Below are 21,662 nucleotides of genomic sequence, written 5' to 3'. Positions count from 1 at the left end.
TTAAGAACACTAAATAAATGGATTTATAATCGAACACAAATAATGATTCCATTGCACTGTAACATTTCTTAAACTGTATGACAATATTCTGATCTGCAAAGACTATTAAGTATTAGAAAGCTTTGATTGTTTATAATAGTTATCATGTATATCTGACCCAAACCTTTATTCAAAATTTCCCATAAAGCAATATTTAAGAATCATTTTCATGAAAGGAAAAGAACTGTTTTAATAGTCAATAAGCTTTTATTTTCTGTTAAAACTTATAAAATGTTCAACATGAAAATATAACATATCATGAACACATAAGACATCGAAATGGAATTTCATAACATCTGAAATGAAAATTACATCTCAATCAAGAAAGAGTTCTTTTCAAAATCTGTTATCAGCATTGTATCAGTTTTTACTCATATATACAGGAAATACTAAGCTAAACCTTTTCTTCAAACAGTAACCAACATTACTTACTTAGTTGCTGTATATTTCATCATATGCCCATTATTAGAGATAAAGAAAACATTTCACAAAGTCTTCATTTTTTGTTTTATATGTGTTGAAGAATTTTTACGATATTAAATAGCTAACATTTATTTTGGAAGTATATAAGAAATCAGTGTTCAGGATGTTATGATTCTTGTCATTGAATACATTACATGAGAAGTGTTATATGGTCAGCATTTCTTGTCAAAACAACTTTATAATGATTGATAATACGAGTTTTTACAGGCGATTAACAGGTCTATTTTTTAATAATCAAAACAGAGTCAGAAACAAGATCATAGCTGCCTAGAGACAACAAAATTCTATAAAAATACATGTAACCATCACAAAAAAATATATAGCTACATATAAAAGAGTTTCTCAGTAGCCAGAAAAGTCTAGACAGTAAATTATATAACTTTTAACAAAAACAAGAACTGGGTTAAGTTCCATTATGGTGCTATTCAAAGGAAAATTAAGTTTCAAGGTTCTGAATGCGAGTTTACATTCATAACTAAAATGGCATAAAAAATTACAAACAACCCTAATTTTTACTCAATAGAAAATGTTGAGTCAGGTAATTAATGAAATAGTTTAGATTAAGTCTTTAACGAGAAAAAAACCAACTTTCCTTAAGTTTCTCTTTCCATTCTTTTAGAGCAAGTCTTCAAGTCCAGAATTTGTGAACAGACAATAGAATAATGATTTTGGTTAATTGTCATTGGGTTGTTGTTTCATGACATATACCTTAATCACCTTCTATCTATATTGCTAAAAATAGTAGAAAAAAAACAGCATGTGTAAATACTTTAAAAAAAAAAATTCTTAAAATACACTTAATGTGCCAAAATGACAAATATTTGACAATGGACAAGTAATGAAAGTGAAAGAGAGAAGATGTTTGAAACTACAAATGCATTTTAAACCAATGGAAATATTGAAATAATTGACTACTAATTTTCCTAATATTTCCTTTGGTGAAACTTTTTCTGTTCTTAATAAATCTTATAACAATATATCTTAATGATATCAATAAAATTGGTAAAAACAGGCTTTCAAGATATTCAACACATATCTACTGACTTTAGCCATAACTGGTATTAATACTGTAGCACAAGTATGTATTTTTCTTAACAAATCAGACAATATTTGTCAAGATAGTACTTTAGTAAACTATGTTCTACATGACATAAGATGTGACAAGTCTTCTGAAGTGTCTTTATTCACTTTTGTATTTGTGGTGTTTTTCTTTTCTTCATCAATCACTGTCTTCTTTCATTTTCTTATGTTTCTTTTTCTTCTTCTTTTTCTTTTCTGGAGAAGCCTGCAATCAATGTTACATATATTAAGATTAACTATATTGACTTTGCTGTATTACAAGCATAAATCTCAGTTATGATAATACTTATAAAACTACAGCGTTCTAATGTCCAATGCCAATGCACATATCAAATCGTCCAAGGGTAATAACTTCAACATTTTTTTTTGGTTCTTTTAACTTATTTCTTAATATCCTCCAAGCAATATCAGTGTGAGGGCAATGCAATTTTTCATATAATTTAACTCCTGTAAAATAGTTGATTAGTACCGACTACCAAATGTGTCCATGACCTTGCTGTAATAAACCTTTCATACAAATTTCATAAAAATCTGAAAAATGAGGTGGTGACAGTGCTATATACTATTTTTAATATCAATTATATCTAACAGGGACACGAAAAATAGTTGATTGGCACTGATTTTTGAAACCCTCTTAGATATTGCTGATATAAACCTTTGTTCTAGATTTCATCAAAATCTGGCAAGACATATAGACGCGAGAGCACTTTCAATGCAATTTTCAAAATAATTCCATTTAACTGTTACATTTCTGTGTTCATAAATGAGCTTGCTTTATGATGTTAGAATATGATCATTGGAAAAGACCAAAAATGAGCTTGCTTTATGATGTTAGAATATGATCATTGGAAAAGATAATAAAGTAATAGTAAGCTTCCATAAGGACACAACTCCTGTAAAAATAATTACACTCATCGAAGACATAGCTGATATAAACCTTTGATGTGAATTTCATAAAAATCCCCAAAATAATATAGGTATCAAAGCACAACTTGCCTTATAATTTATGATTCTGAGTGGCATGACTTCTAAAAAAATTGTAAAGGATTAAAAAAACAACATTCACTTTTGGGATTGTACTGCAAAACTCAAAGAATATGTATGCTTGGGAAAAGGAACAGCATCATAAAACTCTTAAAAAGGATAAATACATATGTAACATACTTCCTCAGAACTCTCTTCTTCATCTTCTTTCTCTTTTTCCTTGTCTTTCTTTTTCTTTTTCTTCTTTTTCTTTTCAGAATCACCACTAGGTGTCACCGGTGTAGCTGGAGCACTAGGTGTACTGTCTTCTGAACTACTGTCTTCAAACTTTCTCTGAAATGACAAGATGAAACTTATTAATAACTTGATTTAAGAAAAAGAAGGCTGTTCTAAAATTGTATGTGTTGCAGTGATAGATGCAAATTTACTGTATGTTTCAAAAGATACATCAACAAATTTATAACTCAATCATCCCAACATATGGCCCTGATTCACTAAAAAATCTGTATATTGTAAAAGGTAAATTTTCAAGCAAATTTAACATTTCATAAGGATAAGGGGATGTGGTATGATTGCTAACGAAACAACTATTCACCAGAGTGTAAGGAACATGTCAGTATTTTTTTCTCTTTACAATTAACTGTTTAGTGTGATATATTCTAGTTTCATAATCTAATAAAATTTAGTTTTTCTACAACACTATTTTTAAGAATTTGTAGGTCAAGGAAAAAATAAGTGTAAAAATAAGTACTTTTAAACCATTGAAAATATTTGAAAACTGCATACCTTTCCTGGAGTAGCTGGTTCTTTCTTCACTGACACATCATTAGAACTGAAAGTAAAATATTAGTGTTAATTCATTGACACATCATTAGAACTGAAAGTAAAATATTAGTGTTAATTCATTGACACATCTTTAGAACCGAAAGTAAAATATTATAGTGTTTTCTATACAAGCAAATAGTAACTTGTATTTAAATCTTTAACTTTTGAGTACCTTAATCTCAAATCTGTGAAAAAAAATGAGTAAACTAAACTTTCTTATGTCTTGAGTGTTTTTCCCAGTCACTATTAAAACAAGATTCATTGATAGCAATTGCAATATAAAGCATCAGCTATAGGCATGATAGAAAACACAATCAATATCAAGTTTGTTCATTAGTAATGTTAGTAAACTGGAGTTACAATAAATGTATGAACAGTATACAACCTAAATCAAGCATTCTGTGAGTATTGCATAGCAATACATAGTCCCCTACCGGTTAAAAATTTATTGTATTGGAACAAAATTCTAACTTGATCTATAACTTGTCATGGTGTAATCTATATAACAAATATCAAGTCAATATCTTCAAGCATGACGAAAAAAAGTGTTGAAAACTGATTATTTAAGTGAATTTTCTAAGTCCAAGGACCATTTTTCTGCACAAAATCATCAGACCAGAACAAAATTCGAACTTGATCTGTAACTTGTCATGATAAAACTATATACCAATTTTCAAATCAATATATTCAAGCATGAACAAAAAAAATGCGGAAAACTGATTATTTGGGTGAATTTTCAAAGTCCAATGACCATTACTCTGCACAAAATCATCAGACTGGAACAAAATTCAAACTTGACTGTAACTTGTCATGATAAAACTATATACCAATTATCAAATCAATATCTTCAAGAATGACAAACTAGAGGCTCTCAAGAGCCTGTGTCGCTCACCTGTATTTACTGATGCTTTGGAAATCATGTAAAATAAGGTTAAAATCATAATTAATAGTATTAGATATTAGATATTATATTGATATCTAAGATAATAACAAACAAGAGTGCACACGCTGAAATGTCTCGCCTTCTTTACTAATCATTGATATTATGTTGATAGTCCTAAATATAAAGCTTTATTACAACTGTCACATAAACTTAACATTAACCAAGTAAACTAAACATTGACCAATGAACCATGAAAATGAGGTCAAGGTCAGATGAACCATGCTAGGCAGGCATGTACAGCTAACAATTCTTCCATACAACAAATAGAGTTGACCTATTGCTTATAGTTTAAGAAAAACAGACCAAAACACAAAAACTTAACACTGAGCAATGAACCTTGAAAATGAGGTCAAGGTCAAATAAAACCTGCGTGACTGCCAAATAGATCATAAAATATTTCCACACACCAAATATAGTTGAACTATTGCATATAGTATAAGAAAAACAGACCAAAACACAAAAACTTAACTATAACCACTGAACCATGAAAATGAGGTCAAGGTCAGATGACACCTGCCAGTTGGACATGTACACCTTACAGTCCTTCCATACACCAAATATACTAGACCTATTGCTTACAGTATCTGAGATATGGACTTGACCACCAAAACTTAACCTTGTTCATTGATCCATGAAATGAGGTCGAGGTCAAGTGAAAACTGTCTGACGGGCATGAGGACCTTGCAAGGTACGCACATACCAAATATAGTTATCTTATTACTTATAATAAGAGAGAATCTAACATTACAAAAAATCTTAACTTTTTTTTCAAGTAGTCACTGAACCATGAAAATGAGGTCAAGGACATTGGACATGTTACTGACGGAAACTTCGTAACATAAGGCATCCATATACAAAGTATGAAGCATCCAGACCTTCCACCTTCTAAAATATAAAGCTTTTAAGAAGTTAGCTAACGCCGCCGCCGGATCGCTATCCCTATGTCGAGCTTTCTGCGACAAAAGTCGCAGGCTCGACAAAAACTGCAAAATTTTTGTAAAATTACTAACTTAGAGGCAGCAACCCAACAACGGGTTGTCGGATTCGTCTGAAAATTTCAGGGCAGATAAATCTAAATCTGATGAACATTTTTGCCACCTGTCAGATTTGCTCTAAATGCTTTAGTTTCAGAGATATAAACCAAAAACTGCATTTTACCCCTATGTTCTATTTTTAACCAAGTCGGCCATGATGGTTGGAAGGCGGTGTCATCAGACAAATTTATTTAACTAGATACCCTAATAATGATTATGGCCAAGTATGGTTAAATTTGTCTCAGTAGTTTCAGAGAAGAAGATTTTTGTAAAAGATTAAAAATTTACAAAAAATTGTTAAAAATTGACTATTGAGGGCAATAACTCCTAAAGGGGTCGACTGACAATTTTGGTCGTGACAACTTATTTGTAGATCTTACTTTGCTGAACATTATTGCTGTTTACAGTTTATCTCTATCTATAATAATATTCAAGATAATAATAACCAAAAACTGCAAAATTTCCTTAAAATTACAAATTCAGGGGCAGAAACCCAACAACCGGTTGTCAGATTTGTTTGAAAATTGTACAGCAGATAGATCTTCCCCTGATAATCAGTTTTACCCTTTGTCAGATTTACTCTAAATGCTTTGGTTTCAGAGATATAAGCCAAAATCTACATTTTACCCCTATGTTCTATTTTTAGCCATGGCGGCCATCTTGGTTGGTTGGCCGGGTCATCGGACACATTTTTAAACTAAATACCCTAATGATGATTGTGGCCAAGTTTGGTTAAATTTGGCTCAGCGGTTTCAGAGGATAAGATTTTTGTAAAAAGCTAACGACGACGGACGCCAAGTGATGAGAAAAGCTCACTTGGCCCTTCGGGACAGGTGAGCTAAAAAAGGTGTGGAAAACTGATTATTTTAGTTAATTTTTTGAGTCAAAGGACCATAACTCTGCACAAAATCATCAGACTGGAACAAAATTCGAACTTGATCTGTAACTTGTCATGATGAAACAATACACCAAATATCAAATCAATATCTTCAAGCATGAAGAAAAAAAGTGTGGAAAACTGATTTTCCGGACTGATGGATGGACAGCAAACCTAAAGTCCCATTCGACTACGTTGGTAGGGGACTAATAGTTGTGACTAAAGTATGTTGTTGAAATGAAAATGATACTTATCACTTTTCTGCATTACATTAATGTTTTAAGTCTCTTAACAAATGTTTCTCCAATCTTTGTGCAACATCTAAACAGACAATGACATAAACAATGATAAAGGACATCTGATGAGAAAATGGAACAGTCAGGCCATGTGCTATACAGAATCAAAAACTTCTCATAACCATTGGCCTTTATTCATTACTTAAGCCTATAAATCCTGTATGTATTAAGTATGCGCAAGAACATTATTATTACTCTTACTTTAAACCTTCCTGTTTCATCCAGTCTGATGGCGTATTTTCATTTGGTTTTCCATGTTTTGTAAGCAATCCTTTCTTGATCATTTCTTTCTTCAAGGAAGCCTGAATGAGATTTAATTGATTACTCTAATCATTCTTATATAAAAATCACATCAATAGTTCAGATAAAATAATGTCCGACTATTGAGCCTCCTCATGGGGTTTTTGATTATGTGATTACTTGGCCGTTTTTTACAGTGATTATTTGATTACCTGACCAAATATTTCATGATTATTTGATTCATTGATATTAAATCTAGGACTGTATTTTTGAATATTTGATTATCTTGTTTAAAAAAATAATGAATGATTATGCGATTATATTGGCAAAAAATTTGTGATTATGTTATTACTTGGACACCCCCATGAGGGGCCTCACTATTGAACAACCACATGTAATCTTAGTTTAATATATATACAACATGCACTTTTTGTTAGTATGCAAATAGAAATCTAATTTAGTGGTGAAATAAAATACTGTCAACCAGTTCCCATTATTCAGTTTAATTCTAATGCATGTGGTTTAATTTCTAAGCCCTTCATCAAATAAATGAGATAAATAAGACCAGACTGGATTACAGAGAAAACTTGCTCTTACATATATACACAAGTTTGTACCAAATCAGCAATCTTGTGAGTGGTTGTTCCTACCTCTTCATTCTATGAGTCAGATTTTAAGTCATCTTTGTCAGATTTTTGGTGACGTCTAGGTTTCAATTTTTACAGTAACTCTGAAGCCTGGTATTGATTGGGGATAGAATAGATGTCATATCAGGCTAAATTCAGATGTAGGATAGAATAGATGTCATATCAGGCTAAATTCAGATGTACGATAGAATAGATGTCATATCAGGCTAAATTCAGATGTAGGATAGAATAGATGTCATATCAGGCTAAATTCAGATGTAGGATAGAATAGATGTCATATCAGGCTAAATTCAGATGTAGGATAGAATAGATGTCATATCAGGCTAAATTCAGATGTAGGATAGAATAGATGTCATATCAGGCTAAAGGAGAAGGTCCAGTAAGACCCCTTTTTGGCCCCAAAATATAGCAGTTTTACAAAATTGTTAAAATGTAAACGTTTAGCTATTTATTGTAAAGTAGAATACTTCTGCTACATAAATATGGGCAGTTTTTAACAATACAATGTATATATATCGGGTACTAGCATCATGAAGTCATGCTAAATTAATGAAATCTTCACAATTTTAGCATTTGAGTTACATTTTAGACGGTTTCAGTCTTAAATGGAAGTGGCTGCATTTGTGTTCATTCTTAATATTTAAATGCAAGTTGTATTTGATGATAATACATAACATATATAAAGGTTTTGAGTGAACACGGATGCGGCCACTTTCATTTTTGACAAAAACCATCTGAAAAGTGACATATTATGGCATATTTGATAGATTTTTCATATTTAAGCTTAAATCTGAGCGTCTTTAATGATAACATCAGTTCAAATCTGTCACATAAACTGATTGAATCGACTGAGGTAGACACTTAAGTGTTTAAAAAGTGTCCAAAATCTTTCATCAGATGAACCTGAAATTTGAGGCCAAAATCGGCCCTTACCGGACCTACTCCTTTAGATGTATGATAGAATAGATGTCATATCAGGCTAAATTCAGATGTACGATAGAATAAATGTCATATCAGGCTAAATTCAGATGTATGATAGAATAGATGTCATATCAGGCTAAATTTAGATGTAGGATAGAATAGATGTCATCAGGTTAAATTCAGATGTACGATAGAATAGATGTCATATCAGGCTAAATTCAGATGTACGATAGAATAGATGTCATATCAGGCTAAATTTAGATGTAGGATAGAATAGATGTCATCAGGTTAAATTTAGATGTAGGATAGAATAGATGTCATATCAGGCTAAATTTAGATGGAGGATAGAATAGATGTCATCAGGTTAAATTTAGATGTAGGATAGAATAGATGTCATATCAGGCTAAATTTAGATGTAGGATAGAATAGATGTCATCAGGTTAAATTCAGATGTACGATAGAATAGATGTCATATCAGGCTAAATTCAGATGTACGATAGAATAGATGTCATATCAGGCTAAATTTAGATGTAGGATAGAATAGATGTCATCAGGTTAAATTTAGATGTAGGATAGAATAGATGTCATATCAGGCTAAATTTAGATGTAGGATAGAATAGATGTCATCAGGTTAAATTTAGATGTAGGATAGAATAGATGTCATATCAGGCTAAATTCAGATGTACAATAGAATAGATGTCATATCAGGCTAAATTTAGATGTAGGATAGAATAGATGTCATCAGGTTAAATTTAGATGTAGGATAGAATAGATGTCATATCAGGCTAAATTTAGATGTAGGATAGAATAGATGTCATATCAGGCTAAATTTAGATGTAGGATAGAATAGATGTCATATCAGGCTAAATTTAGATGTACGATAGATGTTTTAATTGATGTTAACCATGTTACTTTATTTACTTTTATACATTGCAAAAATCAGAAGTATGCCAATTTATAAAATAACTTTAAGGATATTTGTTATTATATGTACCTTTGGTCCAAGTCCCCACTTCCTGGGGTATGTGTCTCTCTCCATAATAACTCTTTTGATCTTCGCCACTATCCCGTGATCACAGGTAGCCATTACTGCTGTTGTCATCTGAGCTATTGCTGTAATTTATAGTTTCATTTATTGTAGATAGCAATACGTTTCAAAAATTTTGTTTTTTAGGTAATCATTTATTTATATATACTGTAATAAACTTATTGTACAAAGACAAATATGTTTAAAGTCTCCTGAATTTAATACACTATCTCCTGCAACCCCAAAAGACAATAAAAATCTCACAGGCTTACAAAAAAGTCATCAGATGTTTATTTTGGTTGACAATAACGGGGTTCATCCTAAATAAAAACGTTTCCATTCAAGTTGTTCAAAGTTTCAAGTTGTTCAAAGTCATCATATAAAATATTACATTCACACTGACACATACCTGCGGAGGAAAATAAAATAAAAATCCAAATTCCGAAAGAAATGACTGAATGAATCTGTCTATCATAATGGGACAAGGAGGAGGAGTGAAACATTGTTGACAGACATTTCAAACATAAATGGGGAATGTGTCCATGGGACACAGATAATGCACCTGCTTGCACATCATATAAAGTTATAAAGGGACATAACTGAAGAACGGTAAAAGTGACACTATCCAAATTTGTACTTGATCTGAGTTTTGTGGTAATAAGCATTGTGTATAAGTTTCATAACATTTAATTGAGGCAAACTAAAGTTAGAGAACATAATAAAAATAGTAAGTTTTGTTATTGTAAAACAAAAACAAAATATTTCAGATTCCTAAGACTTTTTATTCAATCAATAATTCCATGTGGGATTTAGAGACATGCCTACTGACCCAAACATCAATACAGATTTTGAAGGTAAAGGCAGGTAAAACAGATCAATAATTGTCCTTTGATTCCTTCTAAAGGTTCATGGGGGAGATAGTAATACTAATGCTCAAGTTTTATTATGACCAATAAGTACTTTTTGAAACCCTCCTTTTATCAGATATACAAAACCTCTTTACCTAAAGCAACTGCCTCTCCTTTTGTTGTGACAATAACTATTTCCTGGTTAACCTCGATACCATCTTCATACCTAAGAACCCCGGGTAACATTATCTTCGCACCATAACATACAGCATTCACCTAAAAAAAAACATGCTATATAATCTTGCATATGATAAACAAGAAACAAAAAACTCAAGTACGTATGCATAAATGACAAATATTTTCTATACACTGAATATATATTATTTTGCAATACACTAAATACAATAAATTGAATTATTGTTCTTGCTGATGTTTAACAGATGTTAGTTAAGGAGTTAATGTCAATGTGTTCGTCTATTTTCATTTCATTTATACGTCATGTTTAAGACAAAATGAAGAAACACCATTCAACGCTACAATAACTTTACAAGTTCCATATATTGAACATTCTCTTGTGCCAAGTACTATATTCTTCAAACCATCTATATATGAGAAATTGATGTTACCATGGTTTTTCAACTCCATCAGCACAATTCTAAATGAATTCACATTGTTTTAAAATCAGTTTCAAGTCACCCTAAAATCACTGTGAAATTGAACAAAATTTTGTCTCACATCATAATGGACAATTGATAACATTATGTTGCTCTTCAAAGATGAATGTATGACTTACTGCTGTATCTTTCATGATAACACGTTTATGACCTGTTAGTAGTGCCTCCAGTGGTTTTATTGCACGCCTGAGGTATGTTTCGTCTTTATGGTTGTCATATAACCACTGGGCATCCATCACATCATGCATGGTAACCATTCCTACCTGTCAAAGCATACAAGTTCTACTGAATACAGATAAAATCAAATTAAATAACCCAAAGATATCATGCATGGTAACCATTCCTACCTGTCAAAACATACAAGTTCTACTGAATACACATAAAATCAAATTAAATAACCCAAAGATAATACAAGTTTTTTTAAAATTTCTGAACATACATGTACTTATGGTATTTAGAATTCTATTTCAATTATACATTTCTAAAAAAGGCTTTGAAGATCTAAGTTTGAAACTTCTACTGTAGTTTAAGTGATTCCATATTTTCGTCACTGCATGATCAGTATTCTTGTGTTTAATGAAAGATGATATTGACTGTAGTATTGATCAACTGACCTTTTCTGACTGAATACCAGATCTGACTCTACGAAGTTCCTGCATCTGTCCACCAACACCAAGGAAGAGACCAAGATGTACACACATTGTACGAATGTAGGTGCCTGCCTCACAGCTCACCCAGAATATACCTGAGTAAGATATGAATGCACTCCATATTATGTCACAGCACAAGCTGAATTCAATTCATGGAATAATGTTGATCTCTTCTCATATGTTAAGATAATCTAAGACCATCAAATGTGACATTTTCTTTACATTTCCCAGCTTATTCTGTTTATCAGTATAATTTTTAATGTTTATGAACTTCAATTGAATAATAAATCCATTTAATTTAAATATATTGACCAACAGCTACAGGATTGTTCATTTCATAAATTACAAGTATGTCTTAAATTGTTTCAGATTATGATAATCCCTATATACCAACTTACCCATTCCTCTTTCAGCATCATATTCCCTCATCTTCACTTCATACACTGTTCTGATACGCAATTGTCTTTTTACAGCTGATATTAATGGGGGCCTTTGAAACAAGGCACCAGTCAATTTTTCTAATTTCTGGAAAAATATACATCATTTTATATACAGTTTATCCAACACAGTAACTTTTCATCACAAAGAACAAAATGATGCATGCGGTATCATAACAATTGATTAACACAAAACTTTCCTGTACACATGTATTATAATGTAAACAAATAGCACTTCCAGAAGTATATTAAGGATGTAATTTGTATGCAAAAAGAACTATAATGTATATCTTAACGATCGCATATAATTGGATTTGAGCTAACAGCAACCATATTAGATCCACCCAAGTAAATTTGCTGGGTAAAACTGAATTTTAGAACAGTTGAAAGAGATATGTCTTGCTGTTGGCAGAAAATTAGAAAAGGACAATCTGATTGGATTGACAGCCACATTGCTAATCAATTCATAGTTGCTGGACCATGACCTACGGAGCGAGGCCTCGAAATGGTAGACAAAGTGAAATGTACTGATAGTTATGCAACTTTATAGAATATATAATTGTCTATCCTAATTAGTTCCTATCAAATTAACTTGAGCAGAAAACTGCACATTGAAAATTGGTAATTAATTGAAAGTCACTGGACCATGGCTTACAGGAGCAAGGCCTTGAAATAGTCATCAAACTGATATGTACCGACAGTAATGCAAATTTATAGAAAATATCATTGATCTATCACAAATAGTTCCTATCAAACTGATTTCAGCAGAAAAATTAACATTGAAAATCAAATTAATTCAAATTCACTGGACTATGACCTAGGGGGCAAGGCTTTCAAAATGGTTGACAAACCGAGATGTACTGATAGTAATGCAACTTTATAGAAAATATCATTGATCTATCACAAGAAGTTTCTATCAAATTGACTTAAAAAAGGAAAATTAACAATTGTTGATGCCTACACTTCGGGAAAAGCAACAGCTGTGTCTCGCCTTCTAAGACAGGTGAGGCAAAAATAGCCTTACAATTCAACCTGACAGAAAATAGCCTTACAATTCAACCTAACAGGTTATAGATGTATCCCTTTATAATGTTTTATGATTTGGAGTCATATTGGTATCTTTGAACAGAATTTACACATATAAAACATTGATAATAACATAAATTGAAGCTCAGCTTGATAAAATTTCAGTAGAAGATTGTTATATTCTCCCATTAGTCATTTTCAATATACTAATTTGATTCAAATATTGGATATTTTTTGCACAATAAAACAGCACTTAGGTATAAAGACAAACTAACAATAATCAGCCTATTATTGCAACAGGTACACAGTACTTAATCCAAGTTATCTGACATACCTGACACACAAGTCGTTCATCTTCTATAGGACTGTGTAGTCTAAATATACACACATACTCCTTTCCAGCACCCTGCTGTGATTTGACCAATCGTGTGGCTCTTTCTATACATACAATCAGACATCCTGTAACCTTTGGATCTAATGTACCACTGTGACCTGTTTTCTCCACTCGTAATATTCTCTTGATCCATGCCACAACTTCATGAGATGATGGATTGGCTGGTTTATCAAGATTTATATAACCACACCTGTAATATCAAAACAAAGAAATGTAGATTTTGCTCAAATTACATCATAGATTCCATATCTCCCCCTTTTTATACTAATGTTGTACATGTATGTGTAAACTTTTAAGCTTAGGGAACCATCTCAATATCTAAAATAAAAATTTGATGTTATATATACTAATTTGGAGCTTTCTCAGACTTGCATATTAGACTTCAGAGAATTTCAGAAATCAGGGTTCAAAGTTTCAGTCATCACAGAAAGCTATTTCATCTAATAACTCAAACTAAATAATCAGAACACAAATATTCTGTCTGTAAACCTGAACAAGTAATTTTTCTCTAAAAAGTGGTCCTTTACAAAAAATTACATTGTACCCCTATGTTCTTAAAATATTAATAATGTTTAAAGTTTTCAACTTTTTTTTAAAGTATTTAAATTTGAAAAAAACTAACAGATATGATCTATTGAAACCATTATATTCAAGTAACCAGAATTTGCAGACCTTCCCATAACAATTGTGTGTACAAGTATTAGTTGCTTTAAATTGATAAAATTTAAAGCACTAGAATGAGTGAAAAATTAAACAACACAACTATTATGTGACAGGGACATAAATAGATGTCAAAGATAAAGGTGCATTTCTATAAACTATTTTTAGAATTACACATGAGCATGGTTTCATGTTTGTACATAGAAAAAAGTATGTATATCACAAAACATGTTTAACCCTGCCATATTTTTGAACCTGTCCCAAGTCAGGAGTTTCTGGCCTTTGTTAGTCTTGTTATGTTTTTTAGTTTTAGTTCATTTATATGTTTTGGAGTTTAGTATGACGTCCATTTTCACTGAACTAGTACACATTTTTATTTAGGGGCCAGCTGAGGCCCACCTCTGGGTGCGGAATTTTCTCGCTGCGTTGAAGACCCTGGCCTTCAGCTATTTTCTGCTTTTTGGTCGGGTTGTTTTCTTTTTGACATATTCCCCAATTCCATTCTCAATCTTATATCATGTATAAATATCCTTTCAGAGAAAAATATTAGAGTGATTGACATTTTTAAAATCATATTAGTTCATTATTTTTCCATCATCATGAAGGACATTCAACAGTGCTTTTTCATACATTGATATATAATTACTGTGCCCAGAGGCACATAGAAGTATACAAACTGGTCCTATTTTCACAGCTATTTTCTAATTACCTTTCTGTGTCTAACCACCTGATAAAAGTCTTCAATCAGGACTAGATTTCACCAAAAAATTTACTATTAAAATTGATTGCAAGTCTTGAACAATTCAGTATACTTACAAATGTACGATCAAATTGGGTTTTTTTTTGTGAAATACCGGCCTGTTCTAAGTTTCAAACATGTCTATTATTTTTAGAAGATATAAGTACTATATAAACAGGAAGATGATGAGCCATATATATCTGAAACAGTGTTACATGGTTATAGCTGAAATGAAGCTATATAAAAAATTTCAGGAAGCTTGGATTTGTTGTTTCTAAGAAAAATCGGACTAAAATTTCAGAAATGGTTATTTTGTTTAGAATATACAACTATTCAGTAAACAGGAAGTTGAAGCACCATTAATCTGAAACTATGTAACATGTCATGTCATGCTCACATGAAGCCAAATAACAAATTTCAGACAGCTCTGATTTCTAGTTGCTAAGAAAAATGAGACAGAAATTTCATGGGACGGATGGACAGACAGGGCTTTAATAGCATAGCCCTCCTTTGGATCAGATGTATAAATATTATTTACTGTCTGATTGCTTAACCCACATCTATTATTAATATGACATCAGCTGGAAAATGATTTCTTTACTTATTTGGAGCTTTCTCAGACTCGCATATTAGACTTCAGAGAATTTCAGAAATCAGGGTTCAAAGTTTCAGTCATCACGGAAAACTATTTCATTAATACTCAAACTAAAACATTAGATCACAAATATTCTCTGATAACCAAAACATAAATTATTACTAGCAATTTTTCCTCATCAAATTTGTTATTCTATGGACAAATAAATCAAAGCATCATCACTATTGCGATCCAGCTAATTTTTTTTTTATAAAAATATGCAAATATTTTTTTCTTTATCTCATTTTAATTTTTTTCCCCATCAACTTGATTGAAAGTATTTCAATTTGAATAAAAATCAAAACAGATGTGAATATAGAATGATGGAATTATAACATTAGAACTACTATGTGACAGGGTCATTAAACAATGTCAAAGATTAAGGTAATTCTCTTTACTATTTTTTTTAAGAATTGCATATGAGCATGGCTTCATTTATTCATGTTTGAACATAGGAAAAAGACATATGGGGTGCATATTTCATGTGACTGAAACAGTATAAATATCCTTTCAGAGAAAAATATTAGAGTGGTTGACATTTTTAAAATCACATATGCTCATTATTTTTTCATCATCATGAAGGACATTCAACAAAACAGTTTCATACATTGATTAATAAAGAAGCACATAGAAGTATACAGACTGGTCCCTTTTTTCACAACCAAGTTATAACTACCTTTCTGAACCTAGCAGCTGATACCAGTCTACAGACCATTTATTTTTTTTCAAGCAACTAGCTAATTTGATAGACATTTTAAAGCTATTATCTCTGAACATTCCATGACACAGCAGTGGACAGAGTATACAATGTAAACATAAGGAGTTTTGCAACAGTTTTATTATCACAGCTATTCTTAGTGATACATCTGTACAAATGTGACATGATCCCGCTGTAGTTTCCCTATCATGATAGACAGTTATAACATTGCATAACTTACTTGATATATTCTTCTATTGGTCTTTTGAGTGGTGAACTACCAGATGGTATGGGTGTGTAATGGGCTGTCCTAATATTTAACTTGTCAAAATTCTACAAATTTACAAACACAATTAAACTTGAATATCTAATGGCAGAACTTTCTGACATAATAGCAGAGACTCATGGTTGAATTCAATATCAGTATTATAAAGAAATTTTTTTTACAAAATAAATATCATTTCATATCACTTTTGTTCATTATCAAGAATTACATTGTGTATGGCATAAAATAATTCATCTAAGAATGCTTCTAATTTTAATGACACTGTTTTGGAAAAGTTAGATGTGTTTGAGCTTTGATTTTTCCATTTGATATGAATTTTCCTTGGAGTTCGGTATTTTTATTTACTTTTTTAAATATTATACATGTTATACATTGAACTGTCTTTTAGTATTGTTTCAAAAGTTTTTTTGTATTAAAGCAGAAAATTCATCAACAACTGAGTTACAGAATTTCCATGTACTGAATGATTTTAACTGAGATGTGTAAATAATTACCTTGAGTAATAATGGCCATTGTGATGTGTCTAACTTCTCTACTTTGTCTGATGGTTTCAGTAAAAAGTTTTCAGAATGCTGTATATCCTACAAAGAATAAAAGTGTGCACATATTTTCATATGTTATACAACAAAACATTCACTTCAGCAGCATTACTATCCAACTGTGTACCTTGTGTGTTAATTCAGTTTTACTATTTTTTGTGACATTTCTATACAAAGGTTATTCCAGTAAAAAATTGGGGTGGGTATGCGTGTTGGACAACACTGATATACCCCACCACCCATAATTTTTTTATAGTGCCTAACAAGATTTTGTAAGGTAGACGAAATTGACCTTAAAACGATCGTATTGGATTTTGATGTTCAAAAATAGGCAAATCGGACATATTTTGACTTTATTTACTGACTACTTTTGTTTGGGATTAATTGTAATTATAATATTATGATGAGACTGAAAAATGTTTTTTTATTGTTAAGATAAACAATAAATTTACCTGTTGCTGTGCGTAAAATGTATTTCCGCATTTCTCTTTGAAAAATGACTTGTTTAATGGAAAAAAAACGTCTGATTTGTAAAGTTTCTCTTTTTTCTCTGGAATAGGTTATTAAAAAATAATTTACCTATTCTATATGTGGAAAATTTTGTGAAAATATAAGAATTGGCAATTCTTACCTTTCATACCTTTAGTTTTATTGATAAAAACTAATATGGACTTGTCTAGTGTCCAGTTTGAAGGTCATTTAAGTTACTGTACACATTCATGCACGTTCTGATTTAAAGACCTTAACCTTTGACCTACTTGCCCCATAAATAAAGGGGTCTTGTTCTTTCCAAAGGGTTTTGCAGATTAAATTGAATTATGAACAAATTTTTCAAAAGATATAACCTGGAAACCAAAGTGTTGCCCCATTGTCGATGTTAAGTTAACTGTGCTGAAACTAATGTTAATGACATTCTGAGTTAAACCAAGGCCAGATGACAATTGGTGTGAATTGAAGTATAAAAACTTAAATACAAATTAGACAAGAAATGATTGTAACAGGATGCTGTTACGAAGTCTCCCAAACAAAGCTCCCATAATTCGTAATTCCCAGGGTCGCCTGACATTGGGCAACGTCCAGTGAAAATTGGTTTGGTCCAGTAAAGTTATATGCATTAGTGATGCCTGGGGACTAACCTTGTATATCATTCAAATCATCTTGGTATGACAAACCAGAATATATATGGTTTAGGGGTGGGGATCTCGACCATTTACAAGATACTAGAACATTGGGGGTGGGGAGGAACCCCTGGGGACTGGCCCTATACGTCATTCAAATTTTCATTACATGACGAACAGGAATATATATGGTTTAGGGGTGGGGATCTCAACCATTTACAAGATATTAGAACATTGGGGGTGGGGGGAACCCCTGGGGACGGACCGTATACGTCATTCAAATGTTCGAGACATGACAAATAGGAATATATATGGTTTAGGGGTGGGGATCTCAACCATTTACAAGATATTAGAACTTTCTCAAATGGTAGGGGGTCGGGATGACCCCTGGGGACTAACCCTGTATATCATTCAAACCATCTTCGCATGACAAACCAGAATATATATGGTTTAAGGGTGGGGATCTTGACCACTTAGAAGATATTAGAACTTTCTTAAATGGCAGGGGGTGGGGTGACCCCTGGGGTCTAACCCTGTATTTCATTTGATGTGCTTTATCATGACAAACCGGAATATATATGGTTTAGGGGTGGGGATCTCGACCATTTACAAGATATTAGAACTTTCTCAAATGGCAGGGGGTCGGGATGACCCCTGGGGACTAACCCTGTATATCATTCAAACCATCTAAGCATGACAAACCAGAATATATATGGTTTAGGAGTGGGGATCTTGACCACTTAGAAGATATTAGAACTTTCTTAAATGGCAGGGAGTGGGGGTGACCCCTGGGGACTAACCCTGTATAACATTTGATGTGCTTTATCATGACAAACCAGAATATATATGGTTTAGGGGTGGGGATCTCGACCATTTACAAGATATTAGAACTTTCTTAAATGGCAGGGGGTGGGGGTGACCCCTGGGGACTAACCCTGTATTACATTTGATGTGCTTTATCATGACAAAACAGAATATATATGGTTTAGGGGTGGGGATCTCGACCATTTACAAGATATTAGAACTTTCTCAAATGGCAAGGGGTCGGGATGACCCCTGGGGACTAATCCTGTATATCATTCAAACCATCTTAGCATGACAAACCAGAATATATATGGTTTAGGGGTGGGGATCTTGACCACTTACAAGGTATTAGAACTTTCTTAAATGGCAGGGGGTGGGGGTGACCCCTGGGGACTAACCCTGTATTTCATTTAATGGGCTTTATCATTTAGAACATTTTCAATTAAAAAGATTGTGTCTATCACGAACGGTTTTCAATTGATAATCATTTGAAAATTTAAAAAAATAAAATCCCATAGGGTTCTATAGCAAAACCCTCTTTTCTTTTTGCCCCTCAAAGTACCCCTTTATAAACCCCATTGCACAAACAAAACCCTGATTGCACCACTAGACATGTTAGTCTAACATATTGTGAAACCCTAAGTTAATCTGACAAGGGGTTTTGGAGAACGGGTGCAGACAAGTTCAAATTCAAAAGCGGTGGAAGAAGAAGAAGAAGAAGAATAATAATAATAATAAGAACTGAGCAAAAACAATAAGTCTTCCCAAACTTCGTTTGGGAGACTTAAATATCACTTACTGCTATACTTTCATGTTTCTTCTTTTTCTTAGCTGAAAACAAAAAGAATAACAAAATTAGTGGATCAAAGTTCAGATTACCTTGGATTTGGTTTGGTCTAACATGTGGTGTGTCTACTTAATCAACATGTATAAATTAAAGAATTTATTGAGCAAGCAAAATAAATCTACAAACTTTTCCTTAAAATTTGACGGAACAGAATTTCTGAAACGTTTGGTTTGTAGATTTATTTTTTACTCTCAGAAAGTGAAGGATCTTGGGATATTTTTTGGCTGGAATTGTAGCTTTTGTTATTTTATCAATACTTTAGGATATTTCTGGAAAAATTATTCACCAAGAGGCACACAAACGTAATTTTTATATAAATGCAAAAATTTCTAGCCATTAGTGAAGATTTCATGGCAAAATTAAGTCCAAATAATTATGATGTCTTGAAAGGCTATTTTAATTTTTTGCTGTGACACTCTCTATGATGTCATAATGCCAAAGCAATTTTTTTCAGTTGGACTTTGAGAGAATTGACCCAATTTTGGCATGAAATCTTCAAACGGCTAGAAATTTGTGCATATTTTCAAATTCTTACATTTTGTGTTTTTGCTGCTGCAAAAAATTTCCAAAAAAGTCCAACTGACAAAAAAGGTGCCCGTGTTATGATGTTGTAGGAGGGTGTCACACCAAAAAAATAAAATAGCCTTTCAAGACGTCATAATAATTTGGACAAGGCAAAACTTCCTCTCAATAAGTCCAGCGTAATAATGGCTTCAGCTTGATGACAAAATATGAAGACATCAACGCAAAAAAATAAAATAGCTTTTCAATAAGTCCAAATAATTATGAAGACTTGAAAGGCTATTTTATTTTTTTTTTTTGATGCCTTACTGAGACGTCATAACGCTGAACTCATTTATTCAGTTGGACATTGAGAGAGACTTTACTGCTTTAATAAAACGTTTAGCTGATTTCTACTCAAGACGCTTCACTTTAGCAGTAAAAAATAAATTTTTTGCACCAAACTCAGTGAAATTTGATGGACCTGAATTTCCAGATAATATAAAACTAACGATCCAGAAATTCTGGTCTTTCCAATTTTACCAAGTTTGGTACAAACATTTATTTTATACTCTCCTAAAGTGAAATTTGCTAAACGTTTTAAAAAAAGCAGTAGATTATCGTCCACCTCCGATGGAATTGCAACTTATTTTATCATTTCTTTGGGAAATTATTAGAAATATTTTGCACTAACAAACGCATAAAAGGTAAGCATTTGTATATATGCAAAAATTTCTAGTATCAATGAAAATTTTATGGCTAGATTGGGTCTCAAAGTTGAGAGCAAAATTCCTTCTCAAAATCTAACCAAAAAAAATGGCTTCAGCATTATGACATTGCAGTAAGGCGTCAAAGCAACACAATAAGATAGCCTTTCAAGACGTCATAATTATTTGGACTACTTTTCAAGATGTCTTAATCATTTGGACTAGAATGTTAGAGTTGAATTAATAATAATAATAAATAGTAAAATAAATTAGCTTTATATTAAAACAAAAAAATCTTGCATATGACATACCATTGAAACATGGCAATAGTCAGTTTTTGATCATCAAGATGATGACATCAATGCACTATAACAAATAAATACAATAATTAAGTGATTTAAAAAAAAACTTTTTTGGAACACCACGTGCTACTGCCTACTGTTGTATGCGTTTAAAAATATATTCAGCTAAATATGCAATAGTGTAACGTTATCATTCTGTTTCACATGAGCAAAAACATGATTGGCAAATGCTAAAATAAAAGGGCATCTACGTATTTCTGTGAGATGCTACTGATAAATATACAAATTCAAAATACCGCTTGTGTCGGCCATGGTCTGTTTTCTACACGTGTTTGTATTTGTATTGAATGAAAAGTCAAGAGAATAGTGAGAATAATGTAAAATCAAGAGAACTCCTATCAGG

The 21,662-nt window shown here is 32.0% G+C and overlaps 1 protein-coding gene across 1 annotated transcript; it reads right to left on the bottom strand.

Moving 5' to 3' along the window:
- Positions 1-226: 226 nt before the first annotated feature.
- LOC127737645 (H/ACA ribonucleoprotein complex subunit DKC1-like) lies at positions 227-21,598 on the bottom strand. Its single transcript, XM_052248502.1, has 14 exons — positions 21,556-21,598; positions 19,702-19,733; positions 16,936-17,022; positions 16,397-16,488; positions 13,366-13,615; positions 11,967-12,093; positions 11,533-11,663; positions 11,038-11,181; positions 10,400-10,520; positions 9,364-9,482; positions 6,763-6,863; positions 3,373-3,418; positions 2,767-2,919; positions 227-1,807 (listed from the first exon to the last, which is right to left on the bottom strand). Exons 1-14 carry the CDS (start codon positions 21,569-21,571, stop codon positions 1,742-1,744), a joined length of 1,485 nt encoding a protein of 494 aa, XP_052104462.1. The 5' UTR covers positions 21,572-21,598; the 3' UTR covers positions 227-1,741.
- Between the last annotated feature and the right edge of the window lie 64 nt (positions 21,599-21,662).

Source organism: Mytilus californianus, unplaced genomic scaffold (assembly GCF_021869535.1).
Source record: "Mytilus californianus isolate M0D057914Y unplaced genomic scaffold, xbMytCali1.0.p SCAF_4, whole genome shotgun sequence".
NCBI classification, from domain to species: Eukaryota; Metazoa; Mollusca; class Bivalvia; order Mytilida; family Mytilidae; genus Mytilus; species Mytilus californianus.
The sequence above is the reverse complement of the archived record's forward strand: the minus strand, read 5'-3'. Positions and strand labels throughout refer to the sequence as shown.